The 23,323-nt window shown below is 39.6% G+C and overlaps 1 protein-coding gene across 3 annotated transcripts in view; it reads left to right on the top strand.

Annotated features, from left to right (window-relative positions):
- The window catches only part of ncor2 (nuclear receptor corepressor 2), a 116,994-nt gene extending 95,103 nt beyond the window's left edge, over nt 1-21,891 (top strand). For 2 of the 3 annotated variants that reach the window (XM_084086869.1, XM_084086868.1), the window contains 25 exons: nt 731-971; nt 2,420-2,467; nt 2,801-2,962; nt 3,290-3,402; nt 3,557-3,659; nt 3,740-3,838; nt 3,960-4,063; nt 5,256-5,403; nt 5,492-5,614; nt 5,734-5,808; nt 5,901-6,115; nt 6,375-6,735; nt 6,818-7,027; nt 8,100-8,345; nt 8,640-8,735; nt 8,842-9,078; nt 10,628-10,814; nt 10,908-11,302; nt 13,485-13,600; nt 14,561-14,892; nt 16,192-16,328; nt 16,440-16,493; nt 16,632-16,850; nt 17,824-17,991; nt 19,044-21,891. In XM_084086869.1, the coding sequence (XP_083942995.1) occupies nt 731-971; nt 2,420-2,467; nt 2,801-2,962; nt 3,290-3,402; nt 3,557-3,659; nt 3,740-3,838; nt 3,960-4,063; nt 5,256-5,403; nt 5,492-5,614; nt 5,734-5,808; nt 5,901-6,115; nt 6,375-6,735; nt 6,818-7,027; nt 8,100-8,345; nt 8,640-8,735; nt 8,842-9,078; nt 10,628-10,814; nt 10,908-11,302; nt 13,485-13,600; nt 14,561-14,892; nt 16,192-16,328; nt 16,440-16,493; nt 16,632-16,850; nt 17,824-17,991; nt 19,044-19,240 (4,386 nt within the window). In that variant the 3' untranslated portion in view covers nt 19,241-21,891. The remainder of the gene's footprint in view (nt 1-730; nt 972-2,419; nt 2,468-2,800; nt 2,963-3,289; nt 3,403-3,556; nt 3,660-3,739; nt 3,839-3,959; nt 4,064-5,255; nt 5,404-5,491; nt 5,615-5,733; nt 5,809-5,900; nt 6,116-6,374; nt 6,736-6,817; nt 7,028-8,099; nt 8,346-8,639; nt 8,736-8,841; nt 9,079-10,627; nt 10,815-10,907; nt 11,303-13,484; nt 13,601-14,560; nt 14,893-16,191; nt 16,329-16,439; nt 16,494-16,631; nt 16,851-17,823; nt 17,992-19,043) is intronic. The other variant, XM_084086870.1, reaches the window with a different exon arrangement.
- The last annotated feature ends 1,432 nt before the right edge of the window (nt 21,892-23,323 follow it).

Below are 23,323 nucleotides of genomic sequence, written 5' to 3'. Positions count from 1 at the left end.
GGATATGGGTGGTTATTAGGGGTATGCAATATTTATTGTTTACAATAATATCATAATTGCTGTTTTAACAATGTGCAAGCTGACCTTATCGAGTATGTCACTCACTTTGAAAAAACAAAATCATACCTTGATATTGAACACTTTTGCTGTGTGATGTAGCCTATTATAATTCAGTTAGAATGCCCAAAAATGCCCCTGTATGATCAAAAGTCTGCTAACCCTAACCCCACAATTGCAAATACGATATTGATTTTATACAACAGTTCAATAAACAAGTTAACGTTGTGAGTTACATTTTAGATGCAATATTATCCGTTTCAAATAAGCACTGAGTAATATTAATTAACTACGTGTACTTACTATAGAGTTATGGTTGGATTTTGGTTTTGGGTTAGTTACTTGTAATTATGCATATTTTACTGTTATTACTATAGTAAGTACGTGTAGTAACGTGTAACTACGCCACCTTAAAATAAAGTGTTACCATCAATTTAAAGGGGGAAATATTGTCCGTTTTCCCCCCCACCTCGTCAATATTGCACACCCTTGGCGGTCATGTTAATGTGCTTGTAGTTGTGATATTGTAAACATTGTGTTTTTCTTAATGACTCCTTTTCCTGTTAATTTAGTTTTTCATTATATTGCACATTTAAGTAGATTATAAACATGTACATGTCTTGTGTAATGGTTTATAGTAAGCATAAAATAAGCATTTTGTCTTTGTGTGTAGATGCCAGAGGTGTCAGTAGCAGGACGAGATAACCGGCCTGGGTTGCTAGGGAAGCAGCAGGCTATGCCCCACGCTCTTGCGTTGTACCAGCAGCAGATTACCATGGCACATGAATCCTCCCAAGAGGCCAAACAGCAGCAGCCACAGCCAACCAAATCTCAGCATTATCCAGGGGTTGGGGACTCGAGTAGCCCACGGGTCAGGACTCGCAGCCCTGGTGTCTCTGACAGAGAGAGAGAGGGTAAGCTGCTCATGTTCCTTATCCCACATTATCCTTTCATCTGTTCCTTCAGTCCATTTCCCTCCTCAGCTTTCTCAACCACCATTGTTTTCCTCGGTTGTGTCAACCCCACCAGTTAAGCAAGTTCTGATGTGTGTGTCTGTGCACATGTGAGTGGTAGGGTTGTTGTATTTTTGAGTGCTGTGAAGAGCGTTGGTTGTAAATATAGTAAAAAAAGATGGTGTATTCAGTCAAGACCCGACCACCTAGACAGACAGGTAGTGAACAACCACCAACAGCATTTCACCTTGTTACCTGGCACGCGCAGATCTGAAATGAATGCTACCTTAGTAACAGGCTGATGTGCACATTAAACATTATTTGGCAAGTTTTCACAAGCAAAATCCAGCCGTTTCAATAGAAATCAATGCTATCTTTAATGGGTTCAAGTTAGTCACCCGGATTTGCCGTGTTAACCATAAAAACAATGCTTGGTTTAAAAGTGTGAGCTGTGCTTCATACATCGCTACACTATTGAACATGATTGAAAGTTGAAAATGTTGCTAATGTGACAACCCAAACAGAAATCTTGTTTAGTTTCAATAAAATCTTGCATAAAGTGTCTAATTCTATTATGATCTAAATGAACTTGCACTGTTTATGAATCATTAAAACTAAACCATTTAAACTAAACTGAAATTAAAAACCAAAATATTTTTGTAACGTTTAAACCTTATAATAACATTGCTAGTCTTTACTCTCCGTACACATAAAATTAGGGATGCACAATATATTTGTTACCATATTAGTATGAGCTAAGATAAGTTATTCTTTTTTTGTATAATGTCCATCAGGAACTACTTCATATTTGTTACTCTGCTCTTTGGCACAATTGAGTCTAAAAAATCAGTTGCAGCATTCTGCTGTCAAAAAAAAAGTCTGATTTCCATAGCTGTGCTAGTCTCTTGTATCACTCTGTGGCCTCTTTCAAAGTAAAAAATAAAAATAAAAATCCTCTTATTTTGTATTCATATTTAGACTGACTGGGCATTATCCTTTTTTTGAAACTTTTGTTTTCTGTATATTCTTTATTTAAATGCATCCCTTTAAGAGTGCAGACACATCGGTGTAGATTTTTAATATCGACCGTAACATGAAAATATCATTGAAAGCCTATTTTTTGTCAGTGATTAAACTTGAAATAAAAGAGAAGATAAATGGATGAGGACAGGGAGAGAAAGTCCTTTTTTTCTGGAAAGGGTAGGATTATCTCAGTATCACTACACGCCATGAATAGGAGTCCTCAACAGGGAAATTTCACTTCATTAAGCAAAGATGGTTGTGGTGGTATTAAATGTGGGCACTCAGCACTAAGTTAAGTCACAAAACTGCTCCTTTTGAGTACTTGGAGAGAAAGAGAGTCTTGGGTCATGGCCATGTGATGAGCTGCAGTGTGTCTGTCCCTGCAGAGCTGGAGTGGAACGAGAGATGGCTTCAGGCTCTGCTACATGGATTACGTAGGTTTACACACCACACGCGCATACTCACACACTGTTAGATCAGACTCTAATCAAGCGTGTTGATTTCTGGGAGTGTGAATGATTCGCAGATGTGTTTGCATGCCGCTACGCTCGCAGATTCCAGCTTACAGTGTTGATGAGCCTTATGATGAGTGGAATAACTGCTATCTGTGTGTTTTCACACTGGAGATTGCTGCTTTTGATGCAGGGGTTGTGATGATGATTTGAGCTTTGTCATTTTCACCTTCGCCAAAAAAGAGTGACATAGACTGCTATCCAGTAATCATCTGTTTGACAGTCATCTTTGTACGTTTTTGTGCATGTGTGCAGATAAATCCCGGGCGTTCTCTCCTCTTGCGGACGGCAAAAAGATTCCCGGGGCTGATGACATTCGGGCTGTTGGTCTAGGCCGACCAGTGATGTCACCGTACCAGCTCTCGCCCAGAGACATGGCCAAATTCAGCCATGAACAGCTGCTACACTACAATCCCTGTAAGACAATATTGCCCTGTCTAAAGTCTCAAAAATATCATTTATTTCAGATAATATTCTATAATAAAATACATATGTTGTCTTAATACAATGTAATAAAATAATATTAACTAAAATACATGAATATAAATAACAATACATGTTATTAATTTAAATGTAATATTAGTTATTAATATTATTAAGATGATATTTCTTACTGACACACTACATCAAAAGATATAAATAACTGGCTGAAAACCATTTTCTTTTTTTTTTGGTGAAAATACTAACGTGCCTAAAACTTTTGCTCAGTGCTGTATAAAAAATGTTTTAATCACTCTCTTTCAGCATTGGCTCCCACTCTACAGCCTCAGGAGAGAATGGCTGCAGTGCGGCCTCTACATATCCCAGAACCCCCTCCTCTCATCTCCTCTGCCAAACCTGGCGGCTCTATCACGCAGGTAAGAGCAGCACTTAATCTCTCACAGTAGCAATGAATCTTGTTTTGACGTGGTATTACTGGGACCGATCATTAATATTATGTATAGTGCTTCAAAGTGTTTTAAAAGCATTTTAATATGTACATGTTGGTGTTAATGCTGTTTTGTATTGCAGGGTACTCCAGTGCAATTACACAACCCATCTCATGGTTCCGACCACGGGAAAATCCCAGCACCAGGATCCATGGCTCTCTCCTGGATGGACCAGAGGAAAATGGGTGAGTGTGAGTCGTAAGTGCGAGCAATCATAAGTCAGCAATCCGTTTTCCATATCCAACGTCTCCTTCTGTCTCCTTAGGAGGGTTTCCAGTGGTTAAACAAGAGCAGTTGTCTCCACGTAGCTCTGCCTCCTCTCAGGCTGAGAATCTCTCCACACAGGACAGTGCTGCATCACGGGGTGAGTTTTGGCCAAATCATTATCCCTCATCTCATTTCAGTCTTGGTTCAAAGAGATTAAAATGCAGAAATAGGGCTTATACCGCGAATAGATTGAAAACAGTATTAACTCTCTCTCACAGGCACCATGCCAGCTGTTCAGGGTGGCAGCATCACAAAGGGCATCCCTGGCACACGTGTGCACCAAGAACCTCCCATATCATATAGAGGAGGTTCTATCACTCAGGTAGGAAGCTTCCCTCCCTATAAAAGCCGTTTCAGTTAATTCTTTTGTCGAAGACAGGTGGCACTGAAAGTTTTCCAAAATCTGTTTTTGCAGCTGCAACATTTCATTGATTAATCAAAAATGTACTTACAAACAATTGAATGAAATTTTACACACATTACAGTGAGCAGTCAGCTCAGATAAATGGCTCTTCAACAAACAAATGGAACAGGCAGTTTGCGTCACAGCCATACCACGTCATATTATGACATAACTGGTAATCAGTTGCCATAACAACAGGTACACAGCGTGCAATTCTGTTCTCTCCCTTTATTAATGTGTTTACGCGTCTCATCGCAGCCTGATGTTACTTATCACTCAAACACGCACTCAATGTGCCAACTGACCTACTGTGGCGCATATTACATGCTCACGCAAATCAGAATGTTGTTGGGCTGTTTGCTGTTTAATCAGACCGGGGTCAAGTCTGTGTGTAGAGATAAGCTCTGTGTTTATCTCTGACATTTGCAAGAGTTATTGGCAGATATATTAGAAGATAAGGAGCCATTGTCTACCTGATACAGGTACTAGTCATATGCAGCTGTATGAAACATGGTATTTTTAACAAGTATTCATGAAGCTTAAACATCATCCAAACTTCCAATTAAAAGTCAAACCTTTAAAAATAATTTGTCCTGCTGTGATTTCTTGCAACAAACTTGAAAAGTTTCCAGCCTCTTTTTGAAGCACATTTTAGCATCCATTTTTCAGTATTGTAACCTAAAAATACAATTGTTATGAAATACCAGAGACAAAAAAGCGCTTGCTGCTTTGAATTTTCTGATCTCACAACACAAGGGTCAAACCAGGTCAGACTTGAGGAAGTCTTACCCTCCTATGTGCATTGTAGTCTTTTACTCATTTTCTGTACAAATTATAAAGTATTTTAAAGTATTTATGCTTATTACATAAGTATACATTTAAGACAACATCAAATAAATTGACCACAGTAGCTATCTTAGTAAATTTCCATAAGTTTATGGTAAACAATTCATCATTGCATGTCAAAAGTAAAGGAAAGGTTTTCATATTTTTTAAAAGACTTTCTCAAGTTGTCTCACTTGGATATACGGTTCAAATATGTAAGAAGAGATGATCGCAACTTTCGTTTCATGACGAATTTAAACAAAGCATTTTCTTTCATCTCTTTCAGGGCACTCCTGCAGATGTTTTGTATAAGGGCACAATAACCCGTCTAATCACTGAGGACAGCCCCAGCAGAGAAAGAAGCAGAGAAGACACTCCTTCTAAAGGGCACGTAGTCTACGAGGGCATCAGTGGACACATTCTTTCATTTGACCGTAAGTGTACACAAACATGTAAATGCTCATAACTTAAGTGATAAAGGCAGAATTAGTTTCAAACTATTGTGTGTGTTTGATCACACAGGGGGTACAAATTCTAAGGAAGAGGGTCGTGGGGACATGGGTGGGCTGAAAAGGTCCTACGAGATGATGGATGTTGGCATGTCTCGTGTGCCACCCATCAGAGACTCACTATCTGCCTCTGAAGGTAAGCATAACACGCTCTTTTTTTTTTTTATAAAATTTTGATCAATCACGCTCATGAAGTTTCACTGTTTCCCGTTTTTCCAGTTTACATTCCTTCATTGCTTTTTCTCTGTGCTGCAGGTTTGATTAGTCGAGCAATGCCCCATGATCGCGATAGTCCTCATCTACACCACATCCGTGGATCCATATCCCAAGGTCAGCATGATCTCAGAAACACAGGCCACAGCCTCGACTGACCTCCTTTAGCTTGAGGTGGTCATTGTCTTAATTCTCTCTTTCTCTCTCAGGAATCCCACGGGATGACTGTCAGCGTCAAAACGTTAAACTGATGAAAAGAGAGGGCTCTCCATCACCCCGTGGCCCTGGTCATCCCACTGATTCTCTTAAATCACGCTCTCATGAGAGTATGGTGCCCACTGTCAAAGAGGGAGGACGCTCCATCCACCTGATCCCTCCTGAGGGGGTCGTAATAGGCAAGCCCAAAGAGGGCTCAATCACCCAGGTGACTTATAATTCTGACTTTGACATTTTTTACTTGTTGTGGTGGAAAATCTCACAAATTAATTTAAATCCGTAAAAATTCTGAAAGTACTACACTTTTTCTTGCCACGTTTACGAAAATCATATTAGGTTTGGATTGATGCGAGAAGTCTGGCTTTGGTATCTTGGTATTGGTAATTTATACGTTGCCTTTGGCAGCTGATGAAATTAAGCCAAGGCTTTAAATACTGATATTTGCTCACTTAATGTGTCTTCTACAGGGCACCCCTCTGAAACAAGAGCCCGTCGGCTCATCCAAGCGGCATGACGTGCGCTCCATCATCGCCAGCTCTCCTCGGCCTTACTCCGGACTGCCCCCTCATCTAGAGCTCAGGCCTGAGCACAGAGGGTCTGACAGGGCTCGCTATGATGAGATGGGGAGCAAATCCCGACCCAGTGCTGTGGTCAGCACCCCCAGCTCTCTGTCCCGTGCCTCTCCACTGACGATGAGTGGAGAGCAAAGCAGCAGATCCCACCACAGTCCAGTGGGCTATGAAGATCACAAAAGATCTGGCTATCCTCCACCCTCACACAGAGCCTCTCCACTGTCCGGCAGAGAAAGCTCACAGCGTGCACATGAAGGTATCATGTTCTACCAGTCAATGGCATTTAGTAGCTGGTGTGAGTTTTATGAGGTTTTAAAAATTGTTGCTCTATGTCTTAGGCTCTAGTAAGGCTCAGCAGCAGGAGAGAAAGTCTACTCCCACCCCTCGAGATATGAGCTCCACTAAGTCTCCACTAACGGTGGGTGAGCACACTGCGTCTTTGGCCTACGAGAGGATCCTGCAGGGGCTGGGAACCGAGATGTACCGTGGCCAGATACCTCTAACATTTGACCCTGCATCTCTGCCCAGGGGCATCCCGATTGACCCAGGTATTTCACGCATTTGCAATTTAGCAGTACAAATGACAGGGAATTTTAAAAGGTCTGTAAAATCTTAAAATGTAATGTGGAAAACAAAATTACAGATTTTACCTTTTATTTTATTCAGCAAACATGCATTAATTTGATCAAAAGTGACCGTAAAGACAAATGCTGTTTTTTTTGTTGTTGTTTTTTTACTTTTTATTAAAGAATCCTGAAAAATGTATCACAAAAATATTAAGCAGCACAAATGTTTTCAACATTAATAATTAAAAAAAATGTTTATTGAGTACCAAATTAGTATTATAATGATTTCTGAAACGTCATGTGACACTAAAGTCTGGAGTAATGGCTGCTGAAAATGTATTATTCATTAATTTGAATATATCATTTATTATGTAGGGCTGACTAAATTAAAGCATGTGATTAATTTTAGAATATCTGATATGTTGTGTGTGCACGTGAGGCGCCTGCGCGATCAGTTGGATTTAATAAAGATATAAAGAAAACTACAATGCCTTAGACTAGAGTGTCACAAAAACAAGCGTAGCGTATAGCCTACTACTTGTCGCATAGTTTTATATTTTATTTTGTTAATCTGTTAATTATTTAAGTGAAAAATATTTTGTGTAGTCCTATTTATTTTATTCCTTTTACTACTTAATTTTAGTTTTTCTCGGATTACAGAAGCACTGCAGGTGCGTGATGTGTTCATGATAACTTAAAAACTTATGTACATGAGCTGAGACCTGACGTGAGATTTGATCGTAGTCACCGCTCACCTCCATATTGATAAATGCCAAGTTTTGGGTCGAAACGGCCTTACGCCCAAATTTCCGTCATGCGTTAGTTTCATAAATGTTTCACTGTCTTTGTTTTTTCTACATTCATTTGGAGATAAAATGTGAAGGTATTACAACATAAAAATGTATTAAAAACTTTAATTGTATGTACGATTAATCACAATTAATTGCAGAAAAATGTGCGATTAATTAGTTTTAAAAAAATTATCGATTGACAACACTAATATTATGTAATGTATTGTCTCTGTTTGACTTTCTGTTTATTGTCTCCACTGCAGCGTATTACCTGCCCCGTCACCTGGCCCCCGCTCCTGGCTACCCTCACCCCTATCCACCCTATCTGATCAGAGGTTTCCCTGAAACAGCAGCTTTGGAGAACCGACAAACGCTCTTCAATGACTACATTACCTCCCAGCAGATGCACCAGTGGCCCGCTGCTGCTGCCATGGCTGCCCAGAGACCTGACCTGCTCAGAGGCCTCACCCCTCGAGAACAGTCCCTAAACTACTCGCCCACACCCAGAGGTGAGGGGTCCTCAAAGTGGCCATAGCTTTTGTCCTTCACAAGTCCTCTAAAGAAATCGAGCACAATTTAAGTAATTAATTCACTGAGAATTACATGAGAGTTAGTAAATGATGGGGAATTCAGTTTTTGGAGTAAGTATTCCTATATGTTAGTGACCTGGTGGAAGCTTTCGTTTAGCTGAATACAGAAATAGGCACTGATATGTAAATTTGGGCAGTCATATTAAATATTACATGTTATATTAACATATGATTGTCTGAGGCACGTTCATTTTGTTTACTGCGTATTTGCAGGAACATCTGCATCTCCCATGGATCGTCTCGCATACATGCCAGGAACCTCTCCAGGTTTCCCCGGCGGAGCCTACAACACCTCTCCCATCTCACCAGGTAGAGAGCAGTACACTCACTCAAACACACCACATGGTGATTTAAAAACAAATTTTTGGTAAAAGTGCTGTTCACGTCACTTCATGATTTTATTGTCTCTTAACAGTGGGAGCCTCTCACATGAGCAAGATGCAAGGCAGTTTGACGTCTTCGGAGAGAGAACGAGAACGAGAGAGGGAGAGAGAAAGAGAGCGCGAAAGAGAGAGGGATCGTGAGAGAGAGCGAGAGAGGGACAGGGAGCGAGACCGAGAGAGAGAGCGTGAGAAAGATCGGGACAGGGACAGAGAAAGAGACAAGTCCCTCGGTCATGGTAACGTGGAGCACGCCCCTATATGGAGACCAGGTGAGCGCCTTCATTTTGAATGTGTAAATCCACTTTCTGGAATATGTTTAATGCTTTTTACTGTCTACTTTTTGGGGCTTTTCTCAACAAATATTTTTATATGGGATTAATTGTAAATAAAACATTTTTTGGAAGATTTTATAATTAATTTGATAAATCATTATTTGATTTACAGCTGATTTACATTCTATTATTTTATTATTATTTTATTTCAGCTTTATTTAACCCCTTAACTGTCACCGTCCCGTATACGGGACGCCTAACTTTACTTCCCTATATTACTATTTAATCCTAATCTAATTATGACAAACTATATATCGTTGGAAAGTTCTAAGGCTCCTAAATAGATATTTAGGACTGTTTTTTTGTTATAAATTATGTAGGAACAGAAATAGATGAATTTATGACAAGAGTGCACCTCAAAAAATCTACATAATAACAGGAATTCTGACCTTCGTCACAAAAAGTTGACGCACACACTTTTAATAATTGATATGTTGGTTTTTATGCTAAAATTTCATTAGAAAATATATAATCTAGTATTTGTCAATAAAAAATTATAAAATAATATTATCTTCTAAAAAGTATAATATATATATTATCCTCTAAAATATTGTATTATATTTTTTATCGCTTTTTTGTATTATATTACATATTTTATTAGTTATCATAAATTAGGTATCATTTGAAAGCTTACGATCTCAGAATTCATCCTGTGAAAACTGTTTTGAAATTGGACATTGTGTTACCATAGAAACGGTACTCTAAATTATTTTATCAGGCTCCTCCCCTTTTGGGCATCATTATGTTTCATAATTTATGATCAAAATATTTTCTAATCTTGACAAAACACATATTGTCAGAAAGGTATGAGTCTCAAGATTCCATATTTTGTGACAGAAGTGATATTTGGACAGAAATTTATTAATTTGTTATGGTAGAATGCATACAGTAAAATTCAATGGAATTCAATGACACCCGGTGGCTATTTTTGGTAATACGCCTAAACAAAATCTCATGGGAACTTCATTTTTTGTGATATCAACTTCAAATTTGGAACACAACTTGGTTAGATATATGGCTTTGATTTTATAGTAATTTTTTGGTAAAACATGTTTTGTAAAATATATATTTTATATAAAATAAAAATATTAAATAAATTATATTTGATTTAATGTAAATTTAAACTTCCATAACTTTTTCATACTTTAATTTTTTGAAGTGCTTTCACTTCAGCAATAATCTGCTATTTTTTACCTTTAAAACAAGACCAAACTTAGGTATATACTCCAAAGCATTCTTGAATTACAACCATTTAAGCTTGAATAGTGCATTTTAATGTCCATTCTCAAAAGGGGGGGTGACAGCTAAGGGGTTAAACTACCCGAAAAATATTTTCAATAAGTTTTAGTTAAAAATGCTGATATACAGCTGTAGTTATAATTTAATTAGTATTGAGTTGTTCAGTGTGCTTTAGTCAGTAGTCTTGATCTGCAAGACCATAATGCAGACCATTATTGCTAAACGCCTAAACATTGTGTCCAAACAGGAGCACCTGAACAAATGTGTGGCAGCAGCAGCAGTTCTCGTCCCCCTTCTCATCCATTCATCGGTCACCAGTCGTCCCCACTCTCCCCCCGTCCCCAGGACAGCCTGCAGCAGAGACCCAGTGTCCTGCACAACACCAGCTCAAAGAACCTTACCAACTCTGAGCACAACAGTCCCTCTGTGCTACGGTAAGTCTCTATCCCTCATACTGCATATGGTCAGTCTAATGAGATAAACATGATGAAGCTGGCTTAAATTTGTTTATCTTTACCTTTCCTCAGGCCACCAGGTTCTGCTCGCTACCAAGGCTTTAGTGGGCACCTCCAGAGGTCTGGTTTACCCAGCGAGGGTTACCCATCCGGTACAGACCCAAATGCTAAAGACTCGAGCAGAGATGGGGGCAAAAGCCATGGGCGAGGAGGTCTGCCCAAACATCAGGACCTTTCATCCAAGTCTGACCCCAAGCTGGCTAGTCCCGGTGGGGCATACTCGTACAGTGGCCCCAGCCACCACGTGCTGTCCACGAGTCGAGGGCACCCTTTGATGGCTCCCGAAAGCAACAGCGGCGGCAGTTCCATCCCGTCCCGCGGCGGGGACGGTCTCAGCAGCGCGTCAAGTAGGGAAAAGACTCAAAACAAAGTGATGTCCGTACAGGAACACGAACTTCGAGCACTCGGTAAGACCACCATGACAGCGGCCAACTTCATAAACGCGATAATCATGCATCAAATTTCTTGTGATGCGGCGATGCCAGAGACTGGTGCGCTCGCGACCAACGGCACCTGTGATGGTAAGACGCTCTGGGACCTTTGGGCCGTTAACGCCACCTTCCCTCCCCTTCCCATCCTTCCTGTTCTCTACCAATCCACCCAAATCCTTTCCATCCCTCTACCCTTCCTCTACCCTTCCTGTGCCCCTGTCCCATCCCCGCCCCCTTACGTCTGTGGCCTAGTGCACGCTTGTGGTGATTGGCATTGATCAGAATCAACCCAATTTACATTATTTTTTCGGTTTGGTTCATTATTGTTTACTTTGAATATGCTTCTACCCTTTGCTTTTTATCCTTTTTGGCATCTGAAGCATTGCTTAAAGACCACCAAAGGTTTTCCTCCCCGTTTTGTGTCACCTAAACTCATTGGACCTTTTGCCAAAACATAATTTTCAGGGGAGATTCTGCACGTTTCGGTCCAAACTTCCACAGTTTAAAATATTGAAGCACATTAAACAATTAGAGCTTCTGTTCTGAAACGGCCACAGGCGTATGACTTAGTGGACTGATAATTCACTCTATGCCCTAACGGTCCAGAATGACGTGTCTGGAGATAAGGTTTTCTAGACCAGAGAGAGATCCTGAGGTGAACTTTAAGAGCTCATTCATTCAACAGTGATGTGGTTGCTCATTGTTTCATAACTTCCTTATTGGTTTGCCTCTTGTGTTCCCCCGTTCTTTTTTTTTTCTCCATTTGAGGAACATTTCATAGCTCTTCGTGTTTGCTTCCTGTTTCATTTCTTGTTTTGGAGGGAGGGTACTCTGGCACTATGACAGTTTGATAACTGCTTGAAGCAAACAATTACACAAGTTATAGTGAAAAAGGGTCAAGATGGATCTGGAGCTAAAAAAAAATTCAAAGTGTTCCTAACGGTTGTTGGAACATCTGCATTCTTCTGTCATGCAGAACATGTTACTAAAATACATTTAACTGAATCTACAGCAGAAATTTTGCAGTCTGAAATGAATGTGAAACTTCGATTGACATATAAATGACTCTTATGGACCTTTTTTTTTTTAAGGTTTCAGTTTAAAACCTCAAATCTCACAAGCATTGATCACATGAGTCATGTTATTGATTTTAGTACACACTGTTCAAAATTTTGGGGTCAGTAAGATTTTAGACTTTTTCTTTTTCTTTCTGGATTTACTTTTATGCAGCAAGGATGCATTACATTGATCAAAAGTGACTGTAAAGACATTTATAATGTTACAAGAATTATGGTTTCAACAAAAATATTAAGCAGCACAACTGTTTTCAGTAAGAGCTTTCTCTTTTGAACGCTATAGTTAGGATCATATTTATGAAAGGGGAGTTCTGCAAAAATACTAAAAGAATCGCCAAGTATCTGATTCTGATTCCATGTAATGATTCCAAAAGCATTTGTTTTTTATGATTTACATCCATACATTTAACCGATGTTGTTCTTGCATGTGCTTAAAATCCATTAAGATTGTCTTATCCATTAGAATTAAATTCATTGTTGATTTAAATATGGATTTAATTAAATTTTTGTTAAGTATGTTGTTAGGACCCTTTATACTTGGTAGATTTTCCCAAAACTACTATAAGTATCATTAAGGCAAATCAGAACCAGAATCAGACCTCAATCAGGTGGTACACAATTAAACGTTCTGTCCCTCAGCCTCATTTTCAATCAGGTCTATTACATTAGTTCTGTACTTTGTTCTTTTGTAAAGATACGTCTGTGTAGTGTGGAGACAGCTGCAGGAAAAGGGAAAATGTCTGACTTACTCCTGGTAATCAAGCAGATGTATCCACCTCTCCTACCTTCACAGCTTATTTTAAACACACATTTTGCTTCTGTTTTATCGTTGTATTTTTGTTCTAAGCATTCAATCGGCACAGTGCTTCGCTACAGTCAGATGCCTCCATAATGTTGGCTTGATCTCTGAACACACATGTGAGCAAGTCATTGAGTAATCCCAGAGCCTGTATGTGACCGCACCGCTTTCACACCCGTCTCTGCTCTTACCCTCAGAGTGCTCCAGAGCTTCTGTCACACCATACTCATCTACACTTTCATGTCTTCTTCTCCACTTGTGTGCTTCCCTGTCCTCTCTGCAGCTCACAAAAAGGCAATGGAGCTGTACGGGTCTGAGGACAGACTTTCTCCAGGTCAGCAGCCATCCTCTGCCGTCAAAGGCTCTCAGAGAGTGGTCACCCTCGCCCAGCACATCAGCGTAAGTGTCTTGTCAGATTGAGACATTTCTTTGTTGAGTCAGAAAAAAGAAAAAAAAGAAAACGGACAGGGCATAATTTGGGTACTCTGTGTATTTTATTGCTTTTCAAGTAGAATGTACATAATAAATTAAAAAAAACCCCCGCTGGCCCTCCAGAAGTCAGGTTTTACATCGCCTCTACGAATTGCGTTCAGAGGTGAAGGTACCTGGACGACCCCATTAAACACATTGAAGCAAGGGAGAGATGCCACCATCTTGCCTCTTTCAGACATATCAGTGCATTTGTTTGCAAATTGGATCTTTGACGTGATTGGCTGATTAATAAAAATGTGGCATGTTTCCACACTTTGCTGTCATGTGGAAGAGACAGGGATAAATATCTCTCCTTTAATCAACACAGTCACTTAACATGTTGAAGGACTGAAACAATTCGGCCGTTAGTGAGGATTTCAGTTAATTTTTTTGGATCAGAGACATAGCCGCCGATCCCATGTGTGCTCGGGGGCTCAAGCACCCATGGAAATGGTCGAGCACCAATGGAAAAACACAAGACATTCTCCATTCATTTTAACCAATAAGAATTATAAAAAACAGTTGCAACTTTCAGACACGACTTTCTTCTCGTTTTTATAGTTCATTTGAGGCCATTTCTGTGGGCGTTATTTTGATGACAAATGTCGAGAGTGCATTATTGTAACACGAGAGAGCATCCATGTAACAAATTTCTTCACTCGTATAAAATTTCTTCACTCGTATCTTCACTTATAAAAACTGCCCTTACAAAGGTTAAAATGCCTCTGGAAATAAATTCCAGGGGGCATATATTAACTTTAAGTTCATTTCTGGCTTTGTTTAAAGGTTTTAAACTATCACATGAGCAAGAGTGTTGTCCTTCTGAATAGAAATATGTGTACTTGTCCCATGCATCATCATCACCAAAATGATGTTTTCTTTTTACAGGAGGTGATCACTAAAGACTACACACGCCAGTCGCAGCAAGGCCAGATGGGAGGTCAATCATCTCTGCAGTTTGGGTATCACAACTCCCCTGTGCTGGATCTCACCCGTCCACCCAGCGCCCCCCAAGCCCAGACACCCACCGATCCCAACGCACGCTACACCCCAGAAGGCACTGCTGCGGAGAGGGAGAGAGGGAGGGACAGGTCTCCTCCTCAGAGTAAGGCATCTCCAGTGAGTCTGTCTGCTGATGGGATTGAACCGGTTTCACCACCCGGGGTTTCAGAGCCAGAGACGCCAGGAGCTGCCTACCCCAATGAACAAGCAGAGCAAGGGTATATAACATACAAATGCATTCACACAATAGCGACGGAAGTCAGAATCTGTGATTGAGACCCGAGAGGTCACAAGGAGAATCGCACAAAGATATAAACACGGGAGCGATGTTGGCATCCAAAAAGGTGTTTATTACAAACAGGTGTGCAAATAAATATGGTTAAGATCAGAAATAAAACAGGTTATCAATAAAAAGTTTAAAAACTAGAACTGTTAGGTAATAAAACAGTACCAACTCTCTTCTTAAACTATTGAGTCCAGAGTTACAGTGCGTTCAAGCAGCGCTACAATAAGCTTGTATAAATTTACTCAAACCATAATCCGTCATCCAATCCTCACTTCCACTAGTGACGGCAAACATTTTCCTGCTTACTAATTTGAGCATACCATTTTTTTTTTATTAACTCTTGTCTCACCATGATTAATAAATAAGTACACAAGATAATAATAATAATTTAATAATAATAATAATAATAAGTTTTATTTATATAGCGCCTTTCCAGTGCTCAAGAACACACCAATAGGGTAGAAAATGATGACAAACAATAGTAGTAGGTTAGAGTAACAAGAATACAGAACAGTAAAAGACCAGAATAGAGATAAGCACAACGAAATACAGATCACAACTTAAGAATGATGACATTCAGAATGATTAAGAACAAGCGTTAAAACATTGATAAATAGAACAGATAAAACCAACACATACATTTGCACAAACATTTCCATTAATAGCTAAAATGAGCGCTCCCATACAGTTTGAACTTTCTTTAAGGAAATAAAGAATAGCAAATCCCACGTAAATATTATAAAATGCATAGGAACAGCAAGAACAAAGTAAAAACAGTGATGGAAGACAATGTCGAGATCTCCATCAAAGAGTGTTCATCTGAGTGTTCATCTGAGTGGTCCAAGACCAAAGCACTTTTGTTGCACTGGAACTTGGAATACACAAAAAAACACATTCACACGCATACACACAAACCTAGGAATTCCTTTTCAAATGAATGAGTGGACATATAACGGGGCAATGGGGTTTTTCCTTTCAATTTTTTAAAATAAAAATAAATCCGTCGCAATGCAGACTGCACACAGATATGAAGTGGTTAGATTTGAACACATTTACAATGCAGAATCATTCCCCCCCCATTCCCCAGCCCAACCTCACCCCAGGGAGAGATTTGTTACAAAGTGCGAGGGAAGGATGAGGGTTACGATAAAATGATAAAACATTGGGCATCAAATAAACAGACTCTTTCGTCCTATATTTTCATTAATTGTTCTCTACTTTTGTGTCTCAGTATGGGATCTCGTTCTCCTGCCAGTAGCTCTCATCCACCAGCCTTCTTCAGTAAACTGACTGAGAGCAACTCCGCCATAGTCAAGAGTAAGAAGGAAATGATTAAAAAGATGGTGGTTGGAGCAGAGGCTGAATTCAGTAAGTTTATGCGACTGTTGTTGTTTTTTAACAGAAATAACTGGCATTGATGTGCATGTTTTGTTTCAGGCTAAAAGGTCTCAAATTTGTCTCTTCCTTTCTCTGTTTTAGACCAGGGCCAACCTGGGACAGAAATCTTCAACATGCCTGCCTCTACGAATGCAGGTGAGCAGCTCCGCCAGTTGTGGTCTTTTTTTATACAATAGAAGTTCCGTTTAAACTGCTTTCCTGTGTCTCAAGAAAAGCTTGGCACTTCACACAGTCCTGTTCCTTTAACACAACCACTGTAACATCTCTTTTTAGGACCCGTGAGCGTGCGCAGTCACCCGGCACCAGAGGCCAGTGGTAATACTATAGGTCTGGAGGCCATCATCAGGAAAGCCCTCATGGGCAAATATGATGAACAGATGGACGATCGCTCGCCGTCCAACTCTGTCAACTCGATAAATGCTGGCGTACCAGCTGCTGTCGTGCCGCCAGCTTCAGCGGATGGGCGTTCTGAAGACCCCTACTCCCTGCCAGGTGTGCCAAAAAAACCCTTAATAATTCACCTACCTTCATGGCAGCATGTGTCAGGTTTTGACACCTTTTTTGGACCAAATGTTCCCACAAAGAAAGATAATAAAGTATTAACAGCACATTGTTAAATAACGAACCTGTATTTAATAGTTTTTAGCTTTGTTGTTTTTTGGTAAAGGTAAAGGGTGTGACCTAACCTGTCCGTTTTGGCACCTGCCTAATTTGACTAGGTTTTACGAAGTGACAGTTGAATTTGTTCCAAAATATTTCCATGTCTACAACAAAAGCATGGTCTCTCCTTTATATAAGCTGCATTTCCATTTTTGATCATTTTCACAATACTTTCATGGCCCGCAGAATATTTTATTTTACAAATATCTGAACATACAATATATCAAAAGAAAGAACAAAGCCTGTTCTTTTAAAAAAAAAAAACATTTTATTCTAGCTTTATGTATTCTAGCGTTATGTATTCTTTTTTGTTTATATACATACCATGAATGTGGGTAAGTTTCATAAAAAAAAAGTAACATTTTGAACAAAAAGCTGAGAAAATCAGATTTTCTGGATCAGATTCAGAATGATGATCCAAACAAACATATCAAAACATCACTTCTATCAACACCCCCAAAGACTGAACAGTCCTATACATCTTCCTGGGTCGACATTTCATTCAGTAACGTTTTAAGCATTTTTGATTTATAAGCTGTTGAATGTTTTATGATTGAGCGCGTTAGGCGTGTGTAAGCAATGCTTCTATCGCTTGTTCCTGCTGCTGCTTCGCTTGTTTTTGGATCAGGAGGTGCTTTACTATTTCAGAAGATCCGTAACAGTATCCCCCTACCATATAACAATGAAAACATGGATTGCCGGAAAAACTTGTCAGTGTCGGGGAAACGTTGTCATAAATGGCAGAGAAAGGTTTAATATATGTTTGTCTGAATATGTCTGATGTGTGCAATGTGTTTGGGTTCAGGTAAATCCAAAGGGGGGCGCTCTAACGGTCGCAAGACTAAGTCTCCTGGTCCTGGTCTGTCTGGAGGCGAGAGACCTTCATCTGTGTCCTCTGTCCACTCTGAGGGAGACTGTAACCGTCACACCCCACTCACCAACAGAGTTTGGGAAGACAGGCCCTCATCTACAGGTACACACACTAATTAAATGTTAGCAACACTTGCCAACTAAATTAACCCTCTACCACACGCATTATGATATGATAGATGATAAAATATTTGACTCTTTTTCTTTTCTTAGAATGGCTTAACTTGAAGTGCTGTAAAAAAAAAAAAATTGGAAAAGATATTATTTTAAGGTATTTTATGATATGTTGCCATACAGCAACAACATACAATAGTGGAAATTTTTAGACAAAAAACCCTGCCATTTTAAATTTAGATTTTTCTCCATAATACAAATGCCTTGGCAGTCCTTAACATATGACTAATCAACATAATATCACTAGCATTAATGTTGTTATTGTTACAGCTTAACAGATTGCAGCTGACCTTTCTAGCTAGCTAAACTATTGCAATAATGTCATTCCACTTTTGCACAGTGTTGCCGCTTGGCAACACAGACATTTGATCGATTTACCAAAAACTAATTTCATAAAAACTTTTTTGAGTGGTGAATATGTCATCATAACTTACCAGAGGTGATGTTTCCGATTTTTTTTTGTGAATGTGATATGGGCTGGTCCTTGTTTGTTACTGATGTATTAGTTTGCTTTCAGCAACTACAGACAAGAGACCGCAGTCTGTCAAAAAACTGCATGTCATGTGACTTTACCAAAGCACATCACTGACTAAACTAAGGTCTTCACATTCCAACAAAAAACACGAGAATGTTTTCTTAAAGAGACAGTGGCAAGGAAATTAACATAAAGAGTATGTAGCCATATGGCCACACCATGCGGTAGAGGGTTAACTGAATGCATTTGGACTAGTATTTCTAATTATATAATATATATTTTGGTTAATTTGTTTAATGCAGATCTACAAATCTACACTACCATTCAGAAGTTTGGGGAAATGTATTATTTTATTTAGCAAGGACACAATAATACTGTTTTTACTGTATTTTTGCTTAAATGCAGCCTTGGTGAGCATAAGAGACCCAACCCCAAACTTTTGAACGGTAGTATCTATGTATTTATCTATATTTTCTGAAGGGTTTTTTTCTGTTTCCTCCTCTCAGGCCCCACTCCATTCCCTTGTAATCCCCTGACCATGCAGATGCGTCTTCCCAGCGGGATCATGTCGGCACCCTCGCCTTCCCCTACACATCCAGGCGCGTCGGCGCCCACACAGGGCCAGACTCAACCCCGCACCTGGGAGGAAGAACCCAAACCTCTGCTGTGCTCTCAATACGAGACCCTGTCAGACAGCGAGTGAACACACACCTCACGCCGCGTACAATAGGACTGAACGTTTGCTGCTTTATGAACAGAAACTTGTTACTGTAAACAGGGATGTTCGTGAACACACACGTACTCATGTCCATACTGACACACACCTATGGGAACATGCATCCATCTGCGCTCATGCCCTCTGATACCTACACACACGTATTCATACATACAGAGAGACACATGCCGTAATCGACCGCTGGCGCACGCACTCAAGCCATTAGTGAATGGCCGCAGACGTGTGTTGATGTGTCTGTGTGTTTGTGAATTCGCACACATGTGTGCCGTCACTCCAGGACTACTCGTTGGAAAAATCACTTTTTAGTTTTTATGTGTATATATACACACACACACACACACACACACACACACACACACTTCTGTTCGTGTAGTATTGCTGGCCTTATCAGAGTGGACTCGTCTGTTTTGTTGACACATTTTGGAGCATTCCTCATTAGACTGCTCAGGACACATACTCTTATACTGTAATACAACTGCAAACTGTTTGTTTTGTGTGTGTGTGGCATACTGCAAAGGCTGGATGAATCCTCTGCAGAAACACTCGTACGTCCTCTTAGTTCTCGTATGCATCTGTAGCCCTTCATTATGGTTTCTGGGAGTGTTCATGTGTCGCAAACATGATGCTGTTGGGCCATCCGATTGTGTGTGTGATGAAACAAGACCTTCAGAGAGGCAGGTTAGCTGATCCCTGTGCTAAACCTTATCCTGTAACATTCTGTCCTTACCTTGCTATTTCAGAGAGTTTACATGGGCGACCATATCATTGGTTTACAGGGTACACATAACATCAAACCGTCATTTTTTACTTTCGTTTTGACACTCAGAAACAACTCTAGCTGACCAATTTTTTTCTTTTCTGTCATCTCTGTGATAGCTGATGGGAGATGTTTTGTTTCTAGTTTATTTTGGATTGTTGTTTTTAATGTACATGAACCTTGATTGCATGTTGTTTTGTAATGAGTTAAGCACTTAGTCAGCAAACGGTTCCTGTTGGTGTCCTTCAACAGATGCCGACCTGAATGCAACTTTTTCACAGCATTTAATTTAGTTGATTTCTTCTACAGTGTTTTGTTGATTTGTTTCTTCACCTACCCTGTCAAGTGTTCCACTCTCTAGCGACAATCACTGGCAGAGAGTTGAGCGAGTGGACGCGTCTTTAGAGGAAGCTGCTTTATCAGGTCTGAATGTCCCAACAAACCTGATGTTTTTCACGTCACCTATGTGTTCAAGAGTTAAAGCCATGCTGTCTGGCCAGTCCTTTGACACGACACTCACCGAGAGCTGCTTTACTTTCGCTCTTTGTGCTTGAACGAAGGGTTCGGATTGTTTGTTTTTCCCCGTGGGCTCATATGAGGCGATGATATATCCTGCGTAATAGAATAAAGAGGTGAGCAGACGCCACACCTCGTATAACCTGTAGTCCTTCACTCTGTACAGTTTTAAAGATAATTCTAGTGTTAAGTGCCATGTATTTGACATACATTTCTGAAGTTAAAAACTACCAAGTGACTACGCACAACAGTTTTTTTTTTTATTATTATTGTTTGCTCCTTGTTATGCCAGGGTTGTACAATTTGTCACACAGGCACAATTTAAAATCGTGAATGAGACATTGACTGTGTCAGTCTCTCTAAAACGCCTCTTTTTCAGACCACCTCAGTTGTGGGGTTACTAATTGTTTTGCATGCATATTAGATATAATGACATGTTTTAATTGGTATTGTTTGACTTTTATTTGTCACATGGTTTTACTATGAAAGGTATCTTTAACAGTTCAAACTGTTGTAACCTCCAGACTTTGGGGATATTTTTGGAAGCTAATTATAAGATGAAACTTAAAGTTCAACAGTGGGTTTTATCCGGTTTGGGGGCTTGTGTTGTTGCTTTGGTGGTCAAGGACAGTTTTAGTGCACTACCTAGTGTGGTTTTGTGAAATGGGGCTTTATCTTCAGTCACTTCAATCCCAAATACACTCTCATCAAGGTCCCCGAACGGGGTCTGCAAACAGTAGCTATTCTTTTTTTTTTTAACCACAACATCCACACAAACATCTCGGAATGCTCTGATCTTGAGACTCATTCTCTGACATATCACTCCAGACAGTATTGTATTTAGTGGACAAGTCACTCTAAAGTTCAGTGTTTTCTTGTATAGCGAGCCCCTTTCCCCCTCTATATTGACCGTTTGTTTGACCTTTTGCTAAGGACAGTATTGCACTTTCCTTAGATGAGGCGGCGTTTCATTTGTAACCGATAAACGTAAACGAAACCGAGAGATTAAAACAAATGAAGAAGAGAGAGACGGGAAAACAGCGGTAATCGCCCCTCTTAAGAATAGAAAGGTTAAGTGGGTATTTGGGTGGCATCTGTTTTTGTACAACCATTTTGTGCATATTCCTTTTTTTTTTTTTGTATTAAGACCCACTGTATTATAGCGAGGAGTGTAAATAGACCTAAAAGGATGTACATATTTATGTGATTTGCTGCAAGATTGATATTCACACTGTTGTATTTCAACATGGCCACCAGCAAGCTTTGTGGATAGCAGTGTAAAAATTAAACCGGAAAAAAAACAGACACTGCCTTAATGTTTAAATAAAAAGCTTATTGCCATTGATTTGTTTGCTGTCTTTTTTGTGGGGGAGGGGGGATTGTGCTACTGTGAATTTACATTGTGAATGTTATATTTGCTGGTACTGGTATTTATTTATTTATTTATTTGTCATTTAGCGTATCTTAGCTCTGAACATGCCAGGCACTGTCTGAAATCACCCAGTACAGGGTCCCTTTATTTATTCATTTATTTGGAAGGGGCAGCTATTTGTAGTGCACTTGGGGAGAATTTTGGACACAGCCTGAAAGCCAGTGATTAATGCTGAACATATTATACAACTGAATACAGCAAGAGTCCTCGTGGTCATGGAAAGCTTGAGTTTTATCAGGGAGTTTTAATACCTGTGATGTATGTCTGTGCTGTGTTTTTAAAGGTCCCGTTCTTCGTGATCAAATGTTTCAAACTTTAGTTAGTGTGTAATGTTGTTGTTAGAGTATAAATAATATCTGTAAAATATAAAGCTCAAAGTTCAATGCCAAGCGAGATATTTTATTTAACAGAAGTCGCCTACATCGAACGGCCAGTTTGGACTACATCCCTCTACTTCCTTCTTTAATGACGTCACTAGAACCGTTTTTTGACTGACCTCCGCCCACAGGAATGCTCCCTCAACTCTACCGAAATTCGTTTATGTAACTTACTTGCGCACTTCTTATAACTTCCTGTGTTTACTCAGTCAGCTCTTACGGTGATTTTCTTAAGTAAAACTGACGCTTTATCTTTTGTGTGATGTACAATAAACTTTATTAAACTCATCAGTATATGTTTGATCATCATTCGGACCTGGTCCGAAACAGCAGACTTGTAGGCTATTAATAAATAATGGATACATACAAGCAGATGACAAATACGTTATAATAACCGTAATTAAACTACTAAACTATACCTGTTTCATCTCTATACAGCACTCTGACTCTGTAGGCATTATTGTCCGACTCGAAATGAACACCGTTACTGAGAGTTTCTGATATTATCATCATTCCGTGAGATGAAATTGTCCTGAGAGACTGAGCGCGAGCTCATGAAGCTCCGCCCCCTGGGTCGTCCAGCAGCAGCTTATTTGCATTTAAAGGGCACACACTAAAACAGCGCGTTTTTCTGAGCCCCAAAAAATGACAATTTAAACATGCTGTAAAAAATGATCTGTTGGGTATTTTGAGCTGAAACTTCACATACACACTCTGGGGACATCAGAGACTTATTTTACATCTTGTGAAAAGGGGCATAATACGGGACCTTTAATATGCTTTAAGACAAACCATTTCTCCTGAAAACTGCAGTAAACCAAACACAGTGGTTGCGCGTAGACAAAATAGGTACTTATTTTGAATAAGTAATTACTCCACGACCGGTAAAAAAGTATGTTTTAAATAATATGAGTCTGTGTGTAGATAGAATGTAATCTTGACGTACTATATCCACCATGTTGTAATTA

Source organism: Abramis brama (assembly GCF_963993115.1).
Source record: "Abramis brama genome assembly, chromosome: 16".
NCBI classification, from domain to species: domain Eukaryota; kingdom Metazoa; phylum Chordata; class Actinopteri; order Cypriniformes; family Leuciscidae; genus Abramis; species Abramis brama.
Note: the sequence above shows the minus strand (reverse complement) of the source record. Positions and strands in the feature narration are given on the sequence as shown.